Raw genomic sequence first — 22,339 nt, 5'->3', positions numbered from 1 at the left:
CAGCCTATTCAACCTCTCCCTATAGCTCAAACCCACCAACCCTGGCAACATCCTTGTAAATCTCTTTGAACCCTTTTGAGTTTCACAACATTCTTCCTGTAGCAGGGAAAGCAGATCTGAATGCATTATTCCAAAGTGGCCTAACCAATGTCCTGTACAGTCATAACATGACCTCCCAATTCCTATCCTCAATGCACTGACCAATAAAGGCAAGCATACTAAATGCCAAATTGTGGTTCAAACTGAAGTGAGATTGAAACCAAAGTTGAACTTATCCTTTGGCCTGGTTCACTGACTACTGATCACCCTTTGTTGCCCTCCTTCATCCTCCAAGATTGCCCCAGTTTCTGACTGATGGATATGCATCAGAGATGAGTGGGTCCGTGAACACTGCTTATTTGGCCTGTTGCTGGGCTCTGGAGGGATTACCCTCCAGCTCTGATTGATAACATCGGGGCTGGTCTGCTTTAGAACATGAGAACTAGCAGCAGGGAGTGGGCAGTTCAGCCCTTTGAGCATGCTCTGCCATTCACTATGATCATGGCTGATCTCATCTTGGCCTCAACTCCACTTTGCTGTCTACTCCCTAGAGCCCTGTAACCCATTACTAATTAAGGATCTATTTCCTCCTTAAATTTACTCAATGTCCCGGTATTTACCACACTTTGGGTTAGTGAATTCCACAGATTCACACCCCTTTGAGGGAAGTATTTTCTCCTCATCTCTGTTTTAAATCTGTTATCCTTTACCCTAAAACAATGACTTGTTCTAGATTGCCCTATATGGGAAACCATCCTCTCTGTGACTATTTTGTCAATCCCCTTTGGCATCTTATATACCTCAATTAGACTTCCTCTCATTCTTTTAAACTCCAGAGAGCATACTGACCTAAACTGCTCAATCTCTCTTCATAAAAGACAAACCTCTCATCTATGGAATCAATCTAATGAATCTCCTCTGAACTGTCTCCAATGAACTACACCCCTGCTCAAATAAGGGGACGAGAACTGTTTTCTGTGTTCCAGGTACGATCTCACTAATGCCTTGTATAGTTGCAGCAACACTTCTCTACTTTTTTACTCTATTCCTTTAACAATAAATGCTAAAGTTCCATTTGCCTTCCTTATTTACTTGCTGCATATTAGTTTTTTGTAATTCATGTGCAAGGAGACCCAAATCCCTTTGCACCGAAGCACTGTGAAGTTTTTCTTCATTTAGACAATAATTTACCTTTCTATTCTTCCAACAAGAATGGATAACCTCTCACTTACCAACATTAAACTTTATCTGCCAAATCTTGGCCAATACCATTTGCATTGTTTCTTTATTCCAATTTACTTTCTCACCCATTTTAATGTCTTCTGCAAATTTGTCTATCGTACTTTCTATCCCTCCATCCAAGTCATTAGTTTGGAGCATGACCACACATTCACCATTTTGGCCAGCTTTCTGTCTCAGGAAAGCTGATTAATTTGTTCATTTTGTACAGGCTGTTCAAAAGGGTTGCCATTCTTTTAACTTGAGCAATGTCCATGAGCAGATGATTCTGGATATTAGTTCTGAGAAGGGTTCAGGAAATCAAGATAATTTTTATAGAATCCCTACAGTGTGGAAACAGGCCCTTCGGCCCAACAAGTGTACACCGACCCTCCGAGCATCCCACCCAGACCCATTCCCTTATAACCCACCTAATCTATACATCCCTGGACACTATGGGTAATTTAGCATGGCCAATCCACCTAACCTGCACATCTTTGGACTGTGGGAGGAAACCGGAGCACCCGGAGGAAACCCACGCAGACACGGGGAGAATGTGCAAACTTCACACACACAGTTGCCTGAGAGCGGAATCGAACCCAGGTCTCTGGTGCTGTGAGGCAGCAGAGATTTTGAGATGGTGTCATTGACGTCTTGAAAAAATTGCTCTGAAGAACTGTTTGGTGTGAGGAAGGTTGAAATCTGAGGGATACATTAATCTGGGGAAGGGAGGAGTGAGAAAGAATTTGAGAAGTTGTTTCAGCCAAAGGAGCCTTGTGTAACTGAAATGATCTCATACAACACTGAATGTTTCTGGAGAAAGATTTTGAAGTATATGGGGCAAAGGTGTGTGAGTACAGTTGAGGGATTTGGGAAGAAAGTGGGTTTAAAAGATATTAGTGGGGTTGAGGGATATGGTGGGTAGATGAGTGAATGGGACTGAGGGATTGTTACCTACTTGGGTTTGGTGGTGTGGGTTTTGGAACATATCAAAATTATTTAATGGAACTGACCCATTACCCAGGGACATGGTAACAGCAATCCTTGTGATTGAAATCTGATGGTCAACTTTTTAGGTGGATTTTTCAGCCTTTGAAGAAGGATGGATTGGACCCCATCACTGTCTTCAATTTGCCTGACACTTCTTACTCAATGAGCAGAAATGTACTCTGATTACTAGTAATATTTATCTGTCTTTAATATAACAAAACACCCCGAAATGTTTTTTAGAGGTGTTAGGAAGCAAAGTTTGTCACTGAATCTCATCAGGCATGTTTAGAGTGGATGGCCAAAGGTTGGTGAAAGAGAGAGGTGTTAAGCATCTTAAGGAAGAAAGAGTCACAAGAGTTTGGGGAATGAGTTTCAGCAGTGTGGATCTATGCAGTAAGGCTTGGCCATCACAGAGCAATTAAAATTCGGGACACTCGAGACCAGAATTATAGATACATAAAGGTCTTGGAGGATTGTGGGGCTGGAAGGGAATTTGGAAAATGGTAGAAATGAGGCCTTAGGGGAGTTTGCAAAAAAAATCCATTGTCGGTCAGTGAAGACAGGTTGATGGATGAACAAGCCTTGGTGTACGTCAAGATGTGCAGCAGAAATTTGAATGATCTCAGGTTTATGGAGAGTGGATTGTGGGAGGTTGAGCAGGAAAGTATTTGATTAGTCAAATCTAAAGGAAACAAAAGATTGAATGATGGCATCTGCAGCAAATGACCAGAGGAAGGGGAGAACAAGGTAATGTCATGGAGGTAGTTAGTGATGACATGAGTATGTAATCAGAAGCTGACCTCAAGTGTTCAGTTTCATCACCAAGGTTGCAAATTATTGGTTCAGCATCAGACAGTTGACAGGGATAAAGTTAAAGTTTGTAACAGGGACTGAGGACAATGGCTTTGATCTTCCCAGTATTTAGTTAGAGGATTAATTTTTGCTCTTCCAGTCAATGGATGGTATTAAAGCAGTTTAGTTGAGAACCATAGGGGAGATGGTGATGTCAGTGTGGTACTGACAGTGTAAGTGTGAATACTGATATTTTGCTTTCAGATTATGTCACCAAGGGGCAAACTATGGGTGAGAAAAACAGAACAGTTCCTGATTGATAATAAAGCAAGAACAGGAAGGCGAAACATTGTCAGTGATTCTCAACTTGCTAGCAGTTAGATATGAAAGGAATAAGATGAGAACAGGTCCAGCCAGCTGGACAACAGTGAAAAAGTGTTGGGACAAGGATGATATGGTCATCATGTCAAAGGCTGCAGATAGGTTGAGAACAATGAGAAAACATGGCTTACCCTTGTGACAGTCACACCGAATGTTATTTGTGACTTTGTGACAGATAGCAGGGGTGGCAAACTGGGAAAGGTGGCCGTAAATTTGGGAGGAGTCAAACATTCAGACAGGCTGAAGATTAAGTATAAAAGTGCAATATTACATGGAAAGACTGAACCATTGCCTACAGTCCTGGAGTCATGGAGTTATACAGCATGGAAGCAGACCCTTTGGTCCAACTCCTCCATACCAACCAGGTATCCTAAACTGATCTAGTCCTATTTGCCAGCATTTGGCCCATATCCCTCTAACTCTTCATAATCATATACCCATCCAGATGCTTTTTAAATGCTGTAATTATACCAGCCTCCACCACTTCCTCTGGCAGCTCCTTCCATACATGCACCACCCTCTGTGAAAAATACCTATGCTTTGGACAACCCTACACTGGGAAAAGACCTTGGCTATTCACCTTATCCATGCTACTCATGATTTTATAAACCTCTATAAGGTCACCCCTCAGCCTCCAACACTCCAGCGGAAAAAGCCCAGAACTATTCAGCCTCTCCTATACCTCAAACCTTCCAATACCAGCAACATCCTAGTAAATCTTTTCTGAACCCTTTCAAATTTAACAACATCTTTCCTGTTGCAAAATTAAACACAGTATTCCAAAAGTGATCTCACCAATGTCCTGTACAGCTGCAACATGACATCCCAACTCCTATACTCAATGCACTGACCAATGAAGGCAAGTGTACCAAACAGCTTCTTTGCCACCATGTCTACCTGCAACTTCACTTTCAAGGAAAAATGAACCTGCACCCCAAGGTCTCTTTGTTCGGCAACACTCCCCAGGGCCCTATCATTAAGTCTATAAGTCCTGTTCTGATTTGTTAGCAAAATTCAACATCTCACATTTATCTAATTTAATTTTCATCTGCCACTCCTCGGCCCATTGGCCCAAAATGATCAATCTGCTGTTGTGCTCTGAGATGACCTTTTTCACTGTCCATTATGCCACAATTTTGGTGTCATCTGCAAACTTACATACCATTACCTCCTATATTCATTTATATAATTGAAGAAAAGCAGTGGACCCAGCGCCAAACCTTACGCCACACTGCTGGTCACAGGCTTCCAGTATGAAAAGCAACCCTTCACCACCACCCTCTGTCTCCTACCTCCAAGCCAATTTGATATCCAATTGGCTAGCTCCCTCTGGATTCACTGTGATCTAACCTTGCTAACCAGTCTACCATGTGGAACGTTGTCAAATGCCTTGCTGAAATCCATATAGGCAACGTCTACCACTCTGCCTTCATCAATCTTTTTTGTCATTTCTTCAATAAACTCAATCAAATTAGTGAGACATGATTTCCCAATTCAACTTCACTGATGTCAGGCTCACTGGTCTATAGTTCCCTAGCTTTCCTTACCATCTTTCTTAAATACTGGGACCACATTAGTCATCCTCCAGTCTTCTGGCACCTCACCTGTGGCTTTCGATCTCAGCAAGGGACCCAACAAACTTCCCGCAAAATTCTCGGATACACCTGATCAGGTCTTGGGGATTTTTCCATCTTTATGTGTTTTAAGATGTCCAGCACCTACTATTCTGTAATATGGACACTTTTCAAGATATCACTTTATTTTTCAAAGTTCTGTAGTCCTGAGCACCAACTCCATCCTTCCCCTGGTTACTGTCTAATGCTGATCCAGACTGTTTGCAACCACAATATTTTTTTCATACTGCGCTGAACTTTTAATACCACTTCCTCTCCATCACCACCTCTGTGTGATCGTATTCTCCTCCCCTACCTCAGCTGAGGTTCTCCTCTACACCTTGGCGATTTTCAGACTTGCCAGTTCCAAAGATTTCCTCCTCCACTTCCTACCAGCCTCCTGCTTTGCATCATCTTGGAATGACAGACCACAGTAAAGTTATCCCATTCGTCCCACACCCCTACACATCCTTCAAAACCTTGTAAATTTTCTTCTGTTTGTATTCATCCGATTCTTGTTTGAAAGTTATTATTTGACGGTAGTGTATTCTAGATCCAAAAGCAGAAATTGCTTGAAAAACTCAACAGGTCAGGCACCATCAGTGGAGGGAAAACAGAGTTAACATTTCGGGTCCAATCACTCATGTTCAGAACTCGAGCATTCTAGATCCGATTGGGTATGTGAAAATCAAACCTCTTGTCACTGATCCTACTGTCACTGGAGACACTTTTTTCTTTATCAGAATTCTTCATGATTTTTAACACGTCTGTTAACTCTCCTCTTAAGCATCTCTTTTCTGAGGAGAATGATCCCAGCTTTTCCAGTCTGTCCACATGCACTGCACCATTCTATTAAATCTCCTCTGCACCCTCATGAAGACTTTGACATCCTTTCGAAAGAGTGGCAGCCAGAATTTGACAGAATTCTCCAGCTGAAGCCAAACCAATGTTTTATAAACGTTTATATGATTTTCTGGCTCTTATGTTATTCAGTGCCACTTCAGAAATTCACAGACATTTTTACATGCAGACTCCAGGTGACGCTTCCCACTTTGCTCTAGTTCCAGACGAGTTACTCCAAATCGTGAAGCTCCTGGTGAGGGGGGAATAAATTGACTTTCCTTTGGTTATTGCCACAACAAGGTTATTTTAAAACTAGATCTCTTCCCTTGTGATACCTTTCGTGCAGACCCAAATTAACTTACATTTTAAAAGAAGCCAATTTAACCAGGCTGCTTTGAGTTAACGAAGAGTGAGTTTATTAAACATGAGAAGATTTAGTAATACAATGCACACGCACAGATTGAAAAAACGAGGTAAGTGAAAAAAGAAAAAAGTTAAAGAAAAATCACAGCTATTTGGATTGGCATCTGAATTGTTCACACAGAGCTGATAGTTGAATTTTGTGGCCAGTGCAGTGGAGATTACCTGGAGCAACCTGTTGTTGGTTGAAAAGTTGATTTCAGACTTGTAAGTTTTGCAGGATGCTTGAGATGCTGGGACTCTGATTCCTTTTCACTGTGACTGAATTTCAGCATTCAGGATGAGAGTCCTTTTGTTGTTTTGTTTCCTTTTATCCATCTTACTAACAAGCTGGCTACTAGCACTCCATAAATGTAGGAGCAGATTGAGGCAATAACCTAGTGGTATTATCGCTGGACGGTTAATCCAAAGACTCGGGGAATGTTCTGGGGATCTGGTTTCAAAATCCTGCCACGGCAGATGGTGGAATTTGAATGCAATAAAAATCTGGAATTAAGAGCCTAATGATGACCATGAACCCACTGCCGATTGTCAGAAAACCCATCTGGTTTGCTAATGTCCTTTAGGGAAGGAAACAGTCATCCTTACCTGGTGTGGCCCTACATGAAACTCCAGACCCACAGTAATGTGGTTGATTCTTAACTGCCCTGTGGGCAATTAGGGATGGGCAATAAATGCTGGCCTAGCCAGCAATGCCCACACTCCCATGAATGAATCAAAAAAAATCAGCCCACTGAGTCTGCTATCCCATTTATTAGATTAAGGTTGGTCATCTATTTCAGTACCATTTTCCTTTGCAGTCTCCATAATCATTGATTTCTGTCTTGAACATATTCTATGATTGAGTATCCACAGCTCTCTGGGCTAGAGAATTCCAAAAATTCACCACCTTGTGAGTGAAGAAATTCTTCCTTATTTCAGTCTTAATTGGTTTACCTCTTATTCTGAGATTAGGTTCCCTGGTTTTAGGTTTGCCAGCCAGGGAAACATCCTAACTGTATCCACCCTTCACCCTCTGCAATTCCCTTCAGTTTCAATGACGTTATCTTTCATCATTATTTTCATCATTCATCATCAAATTCAAGAGAGTTGAAGGGGGAGGGCAGAGGTGAGTATTGTGGCCACCACAAGGAGAAGGTGCGAGAAAAACTGAAAGGTCCAAAGGTGGATAAATCACCTGGACTAGATGGGCCACACCCCACAGTTCTGATGGAGATAGCTGAGGTGTTAGTGGTGATCTTTCAGGAATCACTGCAGTCAGGGAACTTCCCAGAAGACTGGAAAATTGCTAATGTAACGCCCCCCCACCCTCCGTTTAAGAAGGGAGTAAGGCAAAAGACAGGAAATTACAGGCCAATTGGCCTGACCTCTGTTGTGGTAAGATTTTAGAGCCCATTGTGAAGGGTGAGATTTCTGAATACTTGGAAGTGCTTGGTAAAATAGGGCAAAGTCAGCATCGTTTCATCAAGGGGAGATCATTCCTGACAAATCTGTTAGAATTCTTTGAGCAAGTAACAAGCAGATTAGACCAAGGAGAGCCAATGGATGTCATCTACCTGGACTTCCAGAAGGCCTTTGATAAGGTGCCACACAGGAGGCTGCTGATTAGGATAAGGGCTCATGGTGTTAGAGGCAAGGTGCTAACATGGATAGAAGATTGGCTGTCTGGCTGAAAGCAGAGAGTGGGGTTAAATGGGTCTTTCTCAGGATGGAAGCCGGTGACTAGTAGTGTTCCACAAGTTGGGACCACAACTTTTCACTTTATACATTAATGATCCAGATGAAGGAACTGAGGGCATTCTGGCTAAGCCTGCAGATGATACAAAGATAGATGGACGGTTAGGTAGTATTGAGGAGCTGGGGGGAGGCTGCAGAAAGATTTAGACACGTTAGGAGAGCGGGCAAAGAAGTGGCAGATGGAATACAGCATGGGAAAGTGTGAGGTCATGCAGATTGGTAGGAAGAATAGAGGCATCGAGTATTTTCTAAATGGGGAGATATTTCAGAAATCTGTGCAAAGGGACTTGGGAGTTCTAGTCCCAGATTTTCTTAAGGTAAACTTGTAGGTTGAGTCGGTAGTTAGGAAGGCAAATACAATGTTGGCATTTATTTCGAGAAGACTTGAATATAAAAGCAGGGATGTACTTCTGAGGCTTTATAAAACTCTGGTCAGATCACATTTAAGAGTATTGAGAGTGATTTTGGGCCCCATACCCCAGGAAGGATGTACTGGCCCTGGAGTCCAGAGGAGGTTCACGAGAATGATCCCAAGAATGAAACGCTTAACATGTGAGGAACGTTTGAGGTCTTTGGGTCTATACTCGATGGAGTTTAGAAGGATGAAGGAGGATCTAACTGAAAGTTACAGAATACTGGAAAGAGTGGACATTGGGAAGATGTTTCCATTGGCAGGAGAAAGTAGGACCCGAGGGCACAGCCATAGTATAAAGTGATGACCCTTTAGAACGGAAATAAGGAGAAACTTCTTCAGCTAGAGAGTGGTGAATCTGTGGAATTCACTGCCACAGAGGGCTGTGGAGGCCAGGTCATTGAGTATATTTAAGACAGAGATAGATAGGTTCTTGATTGTCACTGGGGAGAAAGCAGGAGAATGGGGTTGAAAAACTTATCAGCCATGATTGAATAGCAGAGCTGAATGGCAGAATTTCTGTTCCTGTGTCCTATGGTCTTATCACCTAAAATCTGGAGAATACAGACCTAGTCTCCTCATTTTCTCCTCAAAACAATCCCACCATTACCTAAACTTCTATTTCCCTCAATGGCAAGTATATTCCCCCCTAACTGTAGGGAATATTTGAGGTGAAGTCTCACCAAGACGTTATACAACTGCAGCAAGACACCTTTGTTTGTGTACTCAAAACCCCTTGTGATGAAGGCTAACACGCTATTTACCTTCCTAATTGCTTGCTGCACCTACACACAACTTGCAGTGACACCCAGACTTTCCAATTTCACACCACTTAAGAAATATTCTGCATTTCTAATTAGGAATGCAGGGTAAGGGTAGATCATTCAGTCCCGCGAACTTGCTGCCACCATTCTAGATCGGCTACCTTAATATCATATTTTCATAGTATCCCCATATTGCTTGATGCCATTAGTAACCAGAAATGTATTCATCTCTGTCTTTTAATTACTTGATGACTAAATTTCCACAGCCTTCTAGAGTCGAGAACTCCAAAGATTCACCAACCTCTGCATGAAGAAGTTCCTCCTCATCTCAGCCCTAAATGGCTTGTCCTTTATTCTTTATACCCTGTTTCTAAACCCTGTAGCCAGGGGAAACAACCTTTCTGCATTTACTCTGTCTATCCCTATAAAAATATTGCAAGTTTATATGAGATTGCATCTCATTCTTCTAAACTCCAGAGAATATCTGCTATCTTCTGGGACTGTAGCTTGTTTAAGGTGCAGAGATGGCCTTGAGTAGAATGATGTGCTCTTCCTTTCGGATGTGGGAAATTAGGGAGAATTAGGAGACTATGTCTACAGGGAATGTGTTTGGTTGTGAATCCTGTTGGACCAGCAATTAGAGGTAATGAGGAATTTACGGGAGCCGTGGTGTGACAAATGGCAGTTTCAGGAAGGTAAAAGGTAGATACAGTCAAGTAGACGGGTTACTGCTAGGATAGGTAGGAGAGGTAGGCAGGTTGTGCAGGAGTCTCCTGTGGCTATCCCCATCTCAAACAAATATGCTTTTCTGGATAATATAGGAATGGCCTCTAGCCTCCCAGAGGAATATAGCACTGACGGCAAGGTTTCTGGTACCAAGACTGGCTGTACTGTAATGAGGGGTATGTCAGCTTTCAAACAATCTCTCTAGTCACGGGCACAGACAAGCGTTTCTGAGGTCAACAGCAAAACATCAGAATGGTGTGTTACCTCCTCTGTGCCAGGGTCATGGATATCTCGGAGAGGGTGCAGAATATTCTCAAAGCGGACAGTGACCAGCAGGAGGTTGTTGTGCATATTGATACCAACGACGTGGGAGGAGAAGCAGACGAGGTTCTGAAGAGAGTATAAAGGAAACTAGGCAGGAGGTTAAAAAGTAGGTCCTCGAGGGTGGTGATATCTGGATTACTCTTGGCGCAATATGCTAATGAGAGTAGAAATAGGAGGATAGGGCAGATGAATGCATGCCTGAGGAGCTGGTGCAGGAGGCAGGGATTCACATTTTTGGATCATTGGGATCTCTTCTGGGGTAGAAGTGACCTGCTTAAGAAGGACGGGTTGCAGCTGAATTGGAGAACGACCAGTATTCTGGTGAGGAGATTTTGCTAGCGCTACTTGGGAGGCTTTAAATGAGTAAGGGGAGGAACCAGACAGATAGTGAGAAAAGAGATAAGTCTGAGGCTGGTAGATTTGAGAAGAGAAGCAAGGCAAATAGTCAAGGCTGGGAACGAGGTAAGACTAATAAATTAAACTGCATTTATTTCAATGCAAGAGGCCTGACAGGTGAGGCCGATGAACTTGGGGCATGTTTGGGAACATGGGACTGGGATATCAAAGCTATTGCAGAAACGTAGCTCAAGGAAGGGCAGGACTGGCAGCTTAATTCCAGGGTATAGATCCTATAGAAAGAGAGGCAAGAGAGGAAGGGGAGTTGCGTTTTTCATTAGTGATAACATTACACTCTACTTAGGGAGGATGTTCCTGGGAGAATGTCCAGTGAAGTGATTTGGGTGGAACTGAGAAATAAGAAAGGCATGATACCTTATTTGAATTGTTCTATAGGCCCCTCAATAGTCAGCGGAAAATTGAGAAATAAGTTTATATGGAGATCTCTGATGTCTGTAATCATAATAGGGTTGTAATGGTAGGGAATTTTAACTTTCCAAACTTGGACCGGGACTGCCATTGTGTTAAGGGTTGGATGACGAGAAAAAGGAGGAGGCAGGTATAGATGGCTGGGTTCGAGTGAATCACTAGAGGAGTGTAAAGGCAGTAGGAGTATACTTAAGAGGGAAAACAGGAGGGCAGAAAGGGGACATGAGATAGCCTTGGCAAATAGGGTTAAGGAGAATCCAAAGAAATTGTACAAATACATTAAGGGCAAAAGAGTAGGGAGAGAGTAGGGCTGCTTTAAGATGAACAAAGCCGTCTATGTGTGGAACCACACAAATAGGCGAGATACTAAACGAGTATTTAGTGTCAGTATTTACTGTGGAGAAGGATATGGAAGTTAGAGAAGTAAATAGTGATATCCTGAAAAGTGTCCATATTAAAGAGGAGGAGATGCTGGATATCTTAAAATGCATAAAGATTACTAAATCCCTGAAACATGAACAGGTGTATTCCAGAATTTTGTGGGAAATTAGAGAAGTGATTGCTGGCCCCCTTGCTGACATATTTGCATAATCGATAGCCACAAGTGAGCCTTCCACAAGGAAGGCTGGAGGTTGGCTAATGTGGTGCCATTATTTAAGAAAGGTGGTAAAGAAAAGCCAGGGAACTATAGACTGGTGAACCTGACATCCGTGGTGGGTATGTTGTTGGAGGGGATTCTGAGGGACCGGATTTACATGTATTTGGAAAGGCAAGGACTGATTAGGGACTGTCAACATGATTTTGTGCATGGGAAATCGTGTCTCACTAACTTGATTGAGTTTTTTTGAAGAAGTGACAAAGAAGATCGATGATGGCACAGTGGTGGACGTAGTCTATATGGACTTCAGCAAGATTCTGCATAGAAGACTGGTTAGCAAGGTTAGATCACATTGAATCCAGGGAGTGTTAGCCATTTGGATGCAAATTGGCTTGAAGGTAGGAGCCAGAGATTGATGGTGGAGGGTTGTTTTTCAGACTGGAGGCCTGTGACAAGCAGTATGCTACAAAGATTGGTGCTGGGTCCACTGCTTTTTATCATTTATGTAAATGAATTGGAAGTGAACATTGGCGCAATAGTTCGTAAGTTTGCAGATGACACCAAAATTGGTGGTGTATTAGACAATGAAGAAGGTTATTTCAGAACACAACAGGAACTTGATCAGATTGGCCGATGGACTGAGGAGTGGTGTATGTAGTTTAATTTAGATGAAGTTGAGGTGTTGCATTTTGATCAGGCAATCAGGGCAGGACTTATACAGTGAACAGTAGTTTTCTGGGGAGTGTTGCTGAACAAAGAGACCTTGGGGTGTAGGTTCATGGTTCCTTGAAAGTGGAGTTGCAGGTAGAAAGGATAGTGAAGAAGGCATTTAGCACACTGGCTCTTATTGATCAGTGCATTGAGCATAGGAGTTGGGAAGTCATGCTGCCGCTGCACAGGACATTGGTTAGACTACTTTTGAAATACTGCGTTCAGTTCTGGTCTCCCTGCTATAGGAAAGATGTTGTTAAATTTGAAAGGATCAGAAAAGATTTGAAAGGATGTTGCCAGGTTTGGAGGGTTTGCGCTACAGGGAGAGGCTGAAATGGTTGGGGCTTTTTTCCATGGAACATCGGAGTCTGAGGGGTGACATTATAGAGATTTATAAAATCATGAGGGTCATGGATATGTGAATAGCCAAAATCATTTTTGCCATGTAGGGGAGTCCAAAACAAGAGGGCATAGGTTTAAGGTGAGAGGGGAAAGATTTAAAAGGGACCTAAGGGGCAACTTTTTCACACAGAGGGTGATGTACTTATGGAATGAGCTGCCAGAGGAAGTGGTGGAGGCTGGTACAATTGCAACATTTAAAAGGCATCTGGATGGATACATGAATAGGAAGGGTTTAGAGGGATATGGGCCAAATGCTGGCAAATGGGACTAGATTAATTTCGGATCCTGGTCTGTATGGACGAGTTGGATCGAAGGATCTGTTTCCACGCTGTACAACTCTATGACTCTAATATAGGCCTCCTGAATCTCTTGTCAAAGAGCAGCTCCACCATACCAGAAATTAGTCTGTGCAGTCTGCTCTGCTGCACTGCCTTTATGGAAATACATCCTTCATTAGGGAAGGGGACCAATACAGGGCACAGTGATCTATGTGAAGTCTCACCTGTGTGCTGTGCAATTGAAGCAAGATCTCTTTGCTGCTGTGCTCACAATCTACATTCAGTTAAGGTTAATGTACCATTCGGTTTTGGAATAGCTTGCAACATCTGCAGGCTAGTTCTCAGTAACTTGCGAGCAAGTACACTTAGATGCCTTTTGATATCAACACTTTTCAACCTGTCACCATTAAACAAATAATCTTCACCTAAGTACCTCCTACCAAAGTGGATAACTTCACTCTAATCCAGACGATTATTGATCTGCCATGGCCTTTCCCATTCACTCAGCCTGTCTAAAATTCCTTGAAGCCTCTGTGCATCCACCCGACAACTCACATTCCCATAAAGCTTTGTACTACCTGCAAACGTGGAAATAATTCAATTAGTCCGCACATCCAAATCATTGATACAGATTGTGAACGTTTGTGGACTAGTATCGGCCTCCCACCTTTAGAATGATTAGGTTATTCTTATTCTTTGTTTTCTGTCGGCTAACCAATCCTCCATCCATAGTATATTTCCAGCAATTTCCTATGCCTTATTTTTATTTACTAACCTCCTGGTGGGATCTTTTCAAAAAACCTTCTGAAAATTTAAATGCACCATTTCCACTGGTTCTCCTTTATCAATGCTGCAAGTAATATCCTCAAAAGGTTTGACAAACATGATTTCCCTTTCGTAAATCAATGTTGACTGTGCTTAATTTTACCATTTTTTCCCTAAATGTATAGTTACCACATCTCTAAAATAGGGTCTAATATTTTCCTGACGACTGATAGCAAGCCAACAGCTCTGTAGAGCTTAACTTCCTCTCTTCCTCCCTTCTGAAATAGTGGTATTACACTTGCTATTTTCCAGTCCACAGGAATGTTTCCAGAATCTATACAATTGTTAAAGGTAACCACCAATGCATTCAGTGTCTCACTAACCACGTCCTTCAACATTCTGTAATGAAGCTTATCTGGTCCAGGTGTTATGGACCAGACTAAACCCGCTCAGTATATATTAAGAAGATAGCCTAGACCCTAACTTTTTCTTATTTTAAAGACAAGTGCCTGGTGTTACATTCCGGATGCAGTTTGATTGATCAAACTACCCCAGTCTTGAACTAAACACACTTTATTCATAAAGACAACAAAAGAAAGTAGAACTTGAAGTAACTTAACTCTGTTGGAAAACTTAATAGTCATAGATTATTTACGACTGAACAGGAACTGTTCCAATACAGTAACATCCCATAAACACATCCTTGGCAAAGGAAAATTCAGTAAAATAGATTGTCTTACATGCAGTTCTAGCAGCAGGAAGGGTACCTCCTGCTTTTAGCCGTAACAGAGAGAGGAAAAACAACTTCCGTATCCAGCTTCAAGATCTCAGCAGTAACTGCTACTGAAACCTAAAACTAAAAGTCCTGGTTCTGTGGGAGGTTGACCCCACCCATCCGAGCTACTTCTATTGTTCCAACTTTATAAAAGGCCTCACGAGCTATTTACTTTCTTGAATTCAAATAGATAGCTCATCACCTCTTTCTTAAAACTTTTTATCCAAAAGAAACGACAAAATACACCTCATAAAGCCATAGTATCATCACACAGGGAATTATTAATGTAAAGTCCAGTTACCTCTTCAAGTACTATCTCTTTACTAATACTAATTTGTTTAGTTCCTCAGTTTGACAAGTCCCTTGGTCACCTGGTATTTCTGGATGATATTTTGTATTATCTTCCATGAGCGCAGTCTCAAAGTATCTTTTATTTCTCTGCCACTTGCCTGTTCTCCACTGTACATTTTTTGCTTCCACCGCAATTGTCTCGCCAAATTTTTACCTTTTCATACACCTAAAAAAGCTTTGACAGTGTGTCTTTATGTATGTTCCTCATTTTAGTTTATATTCTCATTTCATGCTCTTTGTCAGTTACTTCATCCTTCTTTGCTACATTCTAAATTGCTCCCGTTCTTCAGGCGTACCACTTTTTTCTGACACCTTATAAGCCATTAACTTCATTTAACAAAATCTTTAACTGCTATATTGTATTTATGTTTATAGAAGTATATAAAATTATGGGAGGCATGGATGAGGTGGATAGTTGGAGTCTTTTTACAAGGGGGAAAGTGTAAAGTACTAGGGGACATAGGTTTAAGGTGAGAAGGGAAAAGTTCAGAGGAGATGTGCAAGAAAAAGTTTATTCACAGAAGGTGGTGGTTGCCTGGAACATGCAACCAGGAGAGGTGATAGAAGCAGATGCAGTAGCAAATTTTAGAAGGCATTTAAACAGTCACATGAGCAGGCAGGGAATAGAGTGATACAGACCATGTGCAGGCAGATGGGATTAGTTTAGAATGGCATCGTCATTGGAACAGACATAGTGGGCCGAAGGGCCTGTTCCTGTGCTGTTCTATGTAAAAGACATTCTAACATCTGCCCCTTGACACTTAATGGGGTTACTGTTCAATGGGGTTACCATCACTGAATTCCCCTGCTATAATATCCTGGGTTTACCAGAAACTCAGCTGGATTCACCACATAAACACTGGCTACAAGAGCAGGTCAGAGGCTAGGAATACTGCAGTGTGTAACCCACCTCCTGACTCCCCAAAGCCTGTCCACCATCTACAATGCACAAGTCAGGAGTGTGATGGAATACTCCCCAGTTGCTTGGATGGTGCAGCTGCAACAACAATGAAGTAGCTTGACCCCATCCCAGGGCAAAGCAGCCCACTTGATTGGGACCACATCCACTATCATTCATGTCCTCCAGCAGTACATCTACAAGATGCACTGCAAAAATTCACCAAAGATCTTTTGACAGCACCTTCCAAACTCACGACCACTTCCATCTAGAAGGACAAGGGCAGCATATACATGGGAACACCACACCTGCAAATTCTCCTCCAAGCCACTCACCATTCTCACTCAGAAATACATCGCCATTCCTTCGCTTGCTGGGTCAAAATCCTGACATTCCCTCCCTAAGGGCATTGAGGGTCAACCTACAGCGCAAGGGTTCCAGTGATTCAAGAAGGCAGCTCACTACACCTTTTCAAGGGCAGCTAGGGACAGGAAATAAATACTAGTTAGCCAGCAATGCCCTTGCTCCAATGAATGAATTTTTAAAAAATGTACGTTATCAGGCCCAGGGAATTTATTGGCTTTAATCCCAACAATTTCCCCAACACTTCTTTCCTACTAATTCCTTCCATTCACTAGAACCTGCAGACGGCAACATTTTTGGGACATTATTTGTGTTCTCCTCTGTGAAAATAAAACCAAAGTATGTATTTAATCAGTCTGCTATCTTTTTGTTCCCGATTATAACTTATCCTGGTTCTGACTGCGAGGGATCTACATTTGTCTACACTAATCTTTTTCTCTTCATGGTCTTTTAGTGTATTTAGGAAGTGTTATAGAATCATAGAATGCCTACAGTGTGGAAGCAGGCCATTTGGTCCATCGAGTCCACACCGACCTTCCGAACAGCATCCTGCCCAGACCCACCCCCTACCCTGTCCCTGCATTTCCCACTCGAGACACAATGGGCAATTTAGCATAGTCAATCCATCTAACCATCATCAACTTGCCCCTCATATCTTCATAATTACCTTTCCTCAAATTTAATACCTTAGTTTCAGAATGAATAGAAAGAATAGAAAGACAACAATTATTTAAATTGAGAGATTGTAGATCTCTGAGTTCCAGAGAGATCTGGGTGTATTAGTACATGAATCACAAACATTTGCAGACATAACAAGCAATTAGGCAATGGAATGGAATTTTGTTGTTTATTGCAAGGGGAATGGAGTATAAAAGTAGGGTGTTTGCTACAGTTGTATTAAACATTGGTTATGGAATACTGCATAAGTTTTGGTCTCCTTATTTAGGAATGAATATAAATGTGTCAGCTGCAATTCAGGGACAATTCTCCCAACTGATTCCTTGGATGAGGAAGTTATATGAAAATGCTAAATAGAACAGAAGGCAACTATTCGGATTCTTGAGTCCAATCCACCATTCACTAACGTCATGGCTAATATGTTTGTATAAAAATTCCACATTCCTATTCCCCCTGATAATCACCGCCTCTTTTTAGGTAGGTAAATCAATCAATCCCTCATTTAAAAATATTTACTGACCTACCTCCATTGCCTTCTGAGGCAGAGAGTTCCAAAGTTGCACAACTCTTTGAGAGAAATAAATTCTCCTCATCTCTGTTCTTTAAGGGTGGCTCTGAATTTTAGAATAGTGCCCCCTAATTCTAGACTCAACCACAAAGAGGAGACATCTGTTCCACATCTGTCTTGTCAATACCTTTCAGGATCTTATGCACTTCATCCCTCATCTTTTTGTTTTATTCATTCACAAAATGCAGGCATCTCTGGCTGGGCCCCATCCCCAATTTCCCTTGAAAAGGTGTTGGTTAGCTGCTTTCTTGACGAGATGTAGTCGACATGCTATATATCTCCCTGCAATGTTGTTAGGAATTGAGTTCCAGGGATGGATTTTAACCCAGTGACAGTGAAGAAACAGTGATAAATTTCCAAGCCAGGACGGTGTGTGGCTTGGCAAGGCACTTGCAGATGGTGGTGTTCTCTTTTGCTCTTGGCAGCCTCAACTGTTCTACTCACACCTCCTTCCCATTTGTCAACAGCATAAAAGCTATCAATTTCCAGCCCCCTTAGGTTCTGAAGAAGAGTCATATTGGACTCAAAAATTAACTCTCTCTCTCCACAGATACTGCCAGATCTGCTGAGTTTCTCCAGCACTTTGGTTTTATATACTCACTGCTGAATTCCTAGTCACTTCAGGATTCAGTGATGGTAATGCCATTGAGGATCAAGGGCGACGGTTGGATTCTGTCATCACAGATGGTCATTGCCATGCACTTGTGTGGCATGAATGTCACTTGTCACTTATCAATCCGAGCCTGGATATTGTCCAGGTCTTCATGCATTTGGACATTGACTCTTTCAGCATCTCAAGAGTTGCAAATGGTGCTGCGTTGTGTAATCATTGGCAAACACCTTCACTTTTGAACTTATGATGCAGATAAAGTCATTGATGAAGCAGTTGAAAATGGTTGGCCTCAGACACTGCCCTAAGGAGCTGCTTCAGAAGTGTATTCGAGTTTGGATGGTTGACCTCCAATAGTTACAACCATTTTCCTTTATGCCAGGCATTCTTCCAAACACAAGGAATTTTCTCTTGATTGTCATTGACCCTAGTTTTGCCAGGGCTCTTTGCCCTTGGTCAGATGCAACCTTGATGTCAAGTGGAGTTACTCTAACCCCACATCCAGAGTTAAGCTCTTTTGTCCATGTTTAGACCAAGATTGAATTGAGGTCAAGAGCTGAGTGGTTCTACTGGAAGTCAAACTGAGCAAGATTGAGCAGGTTACTGCTGTGTAAGTTCTGTTTGAAAGCACCTTTGACAACCCCTTCTATTACTTTGCTGATGATGGAGAGTAGGTTGTTGCTGCACTGGTGTATTTGCTGTCACTGCATTTTTCAGGATCATTGTTGTGGGAACTCTGGAAGAAAATATGACAAGATGAGAAAGCAGCAGAAGAGGGGAAGTGAGAGAACTATCAAGGGCTAAGGAAGAGTTGTAAGTGCAATGGTGTTGCAGATATTCTGGTTAGAGTACAGACTGAGAAAATGCAGTGATTTCACACACACAGGCAGATAGCTGTGAGTACAACCATATTGGATATATAAGCAGCAGGCAGCATTAAGAAAGAGAAAGAACTGGTGGGATATCAAGTGAAATCAGAAATTGTTGGTTATAGATATAAATACTAGTACATAATCACAGATGCATTGGAAAATCCTAAATCCCAAAGCAGACAGTGCCCACGACACTCAGGTTGGATAGAAAATGGACATGGCCAGCCTGCTGAACATGGCTGGTTTGACACGCTTAATCATACCATTTGGGAGGGAGTGGAGGGTGTTAATCATGACGGGGTTAACACTGTGGATGGGGCAGTTAATCATGGGGGGAGTTAATCGTGCCTGGAGTGGTTTATCTCAGTGCATGTGTTGTGGAGTCCTGAGCTGTACGTATCAAGACCATTGGGCTGCAGATTGCCAGTGGGCTGTGTTGATAATGCTAAGATTCAAACTATTTCAGTAACCTTGCATTGTGTTAATGTTGAAGCAGCACATGACTGAGAGTGGAAAGCACAATATACCTGAACCTTACTGTTCAAGAGAATTTTGTGGAATTGGACCTGATGAATAGGGGTGACCGAATGTATACACTATTTACTGCCTAGAGAACATGTCCTTGTACGAGTGCGTTTTTCAGTTTTCACTTGTCATTTGACACATGTTATTGCAATTATTTGTGTTTTAATTGAACACGCTTCTCTTCACAGGAGGTCAGCAAAGTCAAGGAGCCGGAGCCCAGTGTACTCTAGACATTCGCGATCACGCAGTAAACATAGGCAATCCCGATCACGAAGCCGACATTCAAGTATTTCACCAAGCCGGTTTACCCTCAAGTCAAGCCTTGGTGCTGAGCTGAGCAAAACCAAAAGGGCAAGAGCAGCTGTGGCTGCCAAGTCCAGCACAAAAGACTCAAAAGATTCAAAAGGTTCAGTTGGAACTGTTTGTAAAACAAGCGCTCACAGTGCTGGTTCTGGCAGCACAGCCTCTGCAACACCACTTAAAGATATAAAAAAATTGACTAAAATAGTAAAAAGTGAGAAGCCATCTTCACCTATTGAAGCCTCAAATGCAGTGATTGTGAAGATAGAGGAAGATGTTGCTGAGGAGATAATTCCAGAGATAAAAATAAAGACTGAATTGCCAGAGAATAGCCCAGTACTCTCCCCATTGGCATTGTCAGTAAAAGAGTCTAAATCGCCAGTGGTGAAATGTGAAGTGGAAACGCCAAAAGAGAAGAGTCTGCCGCCTTTACCAAATGAAAGCAATTTGGATAAACCTCCACTTCCTCCTTCAGGTTCTGCTCCACCACCATTACCTCCACCATCTCCTCCTGTAACACTGCCTCCAGCCCCAGTACAGCCACCACCTCCCCTACCAATAGTGACTCTGCACCAGTCTCAGCCTCCTGCAGAGATTCCGATTGAACCACCACCACCACCAACAACCACAGTGCATCTACCACAGCTCCCAGTACCGTTGTCGTTACCATTGCCACCAGTATCGATGTCTGTACCAGTCTTGACCCACCCACCAACTATCCCTCAGCAACCATCATCAAGGACCACAGTGTTGGGCAGTGCACTCCCCATGCCACCCATGATGAACTCAGTAATGCCCTTACTGACTTCAACATTGCCACCACTGCCATTGCCTCCACTCCTTCCTGGGGAAGATGATATAGAAAGGTAAGAAATCTGTGTTAGATTAAATGTTCCTGCCAGAGTCAGATCAAGAAGTGGTTTTTGTTCTAAAATATTGAATGTTGTCATCGGAATGGACCTGCATTCCAAGGTAGTTTCCCACTCTGTGTCTGTCACTAGAACTGCAAAAATATGTTATTTTCTGGGAGGAAAAAAATACTCCAGGATGATCTATACAATTCAGGAATGGACCTGCATTCCAAGATTAAGATGCACACAGTTTAGGAATGACCTGTACACACATCCGGTATAGTGCATAGCTTCTGTATCAGCTTTGTGAAGGATCTCACAAACACTGATCATTCCAGATTAAAATTACAAGATAATTCTGTGGTTATGCAGGTTTATATTTGCTTTGCCTCCTCATCAGGTCACAACCACATTGTAATCATTTGAAGATTGGTCAGGATGGTTGCACTGCTGATGTGGCATTGATTGGTCTCCATTATGACCTAACCTCACCTGAGGAACTAGTCAACACTTTCGAGATGCTCCAGTGCACTTTGAATTGTCTCAAAGTAAAGCACAAGATGACCTTCTGAGTTCTGAGGAAGGGTCACTAGACCTGAAACGTTAACTGTGATTTCTCTCCATACATGCTCCCAGACCTGCTGAACTTTTCCAGCAATTTCTGTTTTTGTTATAAATTGACCTAATGTGGAAGGTACACCTCTGACCTAGACCTGAAATACTAAATTAATTTGTGATTCATCCTCTGTCCGCCTTAGAAATATTTCTAGAAGGAGTTAGGTATTTATCAGCATGAACCCAGTAGACTGGTCAGTCAGTTTATAATGAGCAGTCTGAAATCAGCAAACAGGTCCAGAACAGACAACGAACAGCCACAACTGATCGCATACTGAGATATGAGAGAGCAGAAATCATCTGTCCGCCAGGAAAGGGTGTATCCATTGGTCCCAAAATTGCTTGTGTGTTTATGAAAGGAGGATTTAACTTTGTAAATAAAACTCTGAGTTCTTAAGGGAAATGGATGTGTAAAAACTATATATCGAAACAGCACCAAATTCGTTGGAGGGCACAATTACTCTTTTATTCATGTTTAATCGTACGTAAATGCAGAAGGTGATTGTGTGTAGCTGTGATTAGTTGCTCCTTGTACTTGTTCACAGCTGCGATGTGGAGATGTCGGTGTTGGACTGAGGTGGACAAGGTCAGAAATCATAAGACACCAGATTATAATCCAACAGGTTTATTTGAAAATGCGAGCTTTCGGAGCTCAGCTCCTTCCTCAGGTGTAGTGTGAGAGAGAGGCTATGAGACACAGAATTTATAAGTGGAAAAGTAACAACTCTAAAACTGGCCACCTCTTGTTGAATGTTTAATCAGTTAGGAAGGAGGCTACGGATTGAAATGCAAAATCCAGTTGCCTTTCAAGACATTGTCCTGAGATAATTAAAGGTTTTATCAATATATACAGGAGGTGACTTCTCAGGTCAGACAAAACATTTTAGGTGTGGAGTCTTGCTTAGAATCTATGTTTTAAACTGGGGTCAGGTTTTTTTTGAGCAAAACAATGTATCTGCGACTACACAAACGTCTTGGATGAAATAATTCATGTGTGTGTGTGTGCGCGAGAAAGAGAGTGAGTGTGCGCGTATATGCGCGCATGCACACTCTTGAGAGAGAGAGTGTAAGGGTGTGTGTGTGTGTGTGTGTGTG

The 22,339-nt window shown here is 42.2% G+C and overlaps 1 protein-coding gene across 1 annotated transcript in view; it reads left to right on the top strand.

The window, feature by feature from the left end:
• The window catches only part of cdk12 (cyclin-dependent kinase 12), a 64,304-nt gene that overhangs the window by 3,235 nt on the left and 38,730 nt on the right, over window positions 1-22,339 (top strand). Inside the window, exon 2 of the mRNA XM_048614434.1 lies at window positions 19,667-20,644. Within this exon, the coding sequence (XP_048470391.1) occupies window positions 19,667-20,644 (978 nt within the window). The remainder of the gene's footprint in view (window positions 1-19,666; window positions 20,645-22,339) is intronic.

This window comes from Rhincodon typus, chromosome 30 (assembly GCF_021869965.1).
Source record: "Rhincodon typus isolate 14 chromosome 30, sRhiTyp1.1, whole genome shotgun sequence".
NCBI lineage: Eukaryota > Metazoa > Chordata > Chondrichthyes > Orectolobiformes > Rhincodontidae > Rhincodon > Rhincodon typus.
This window is presented reverse-complemented; position numbering and strand designations above follow the sequence as displayed.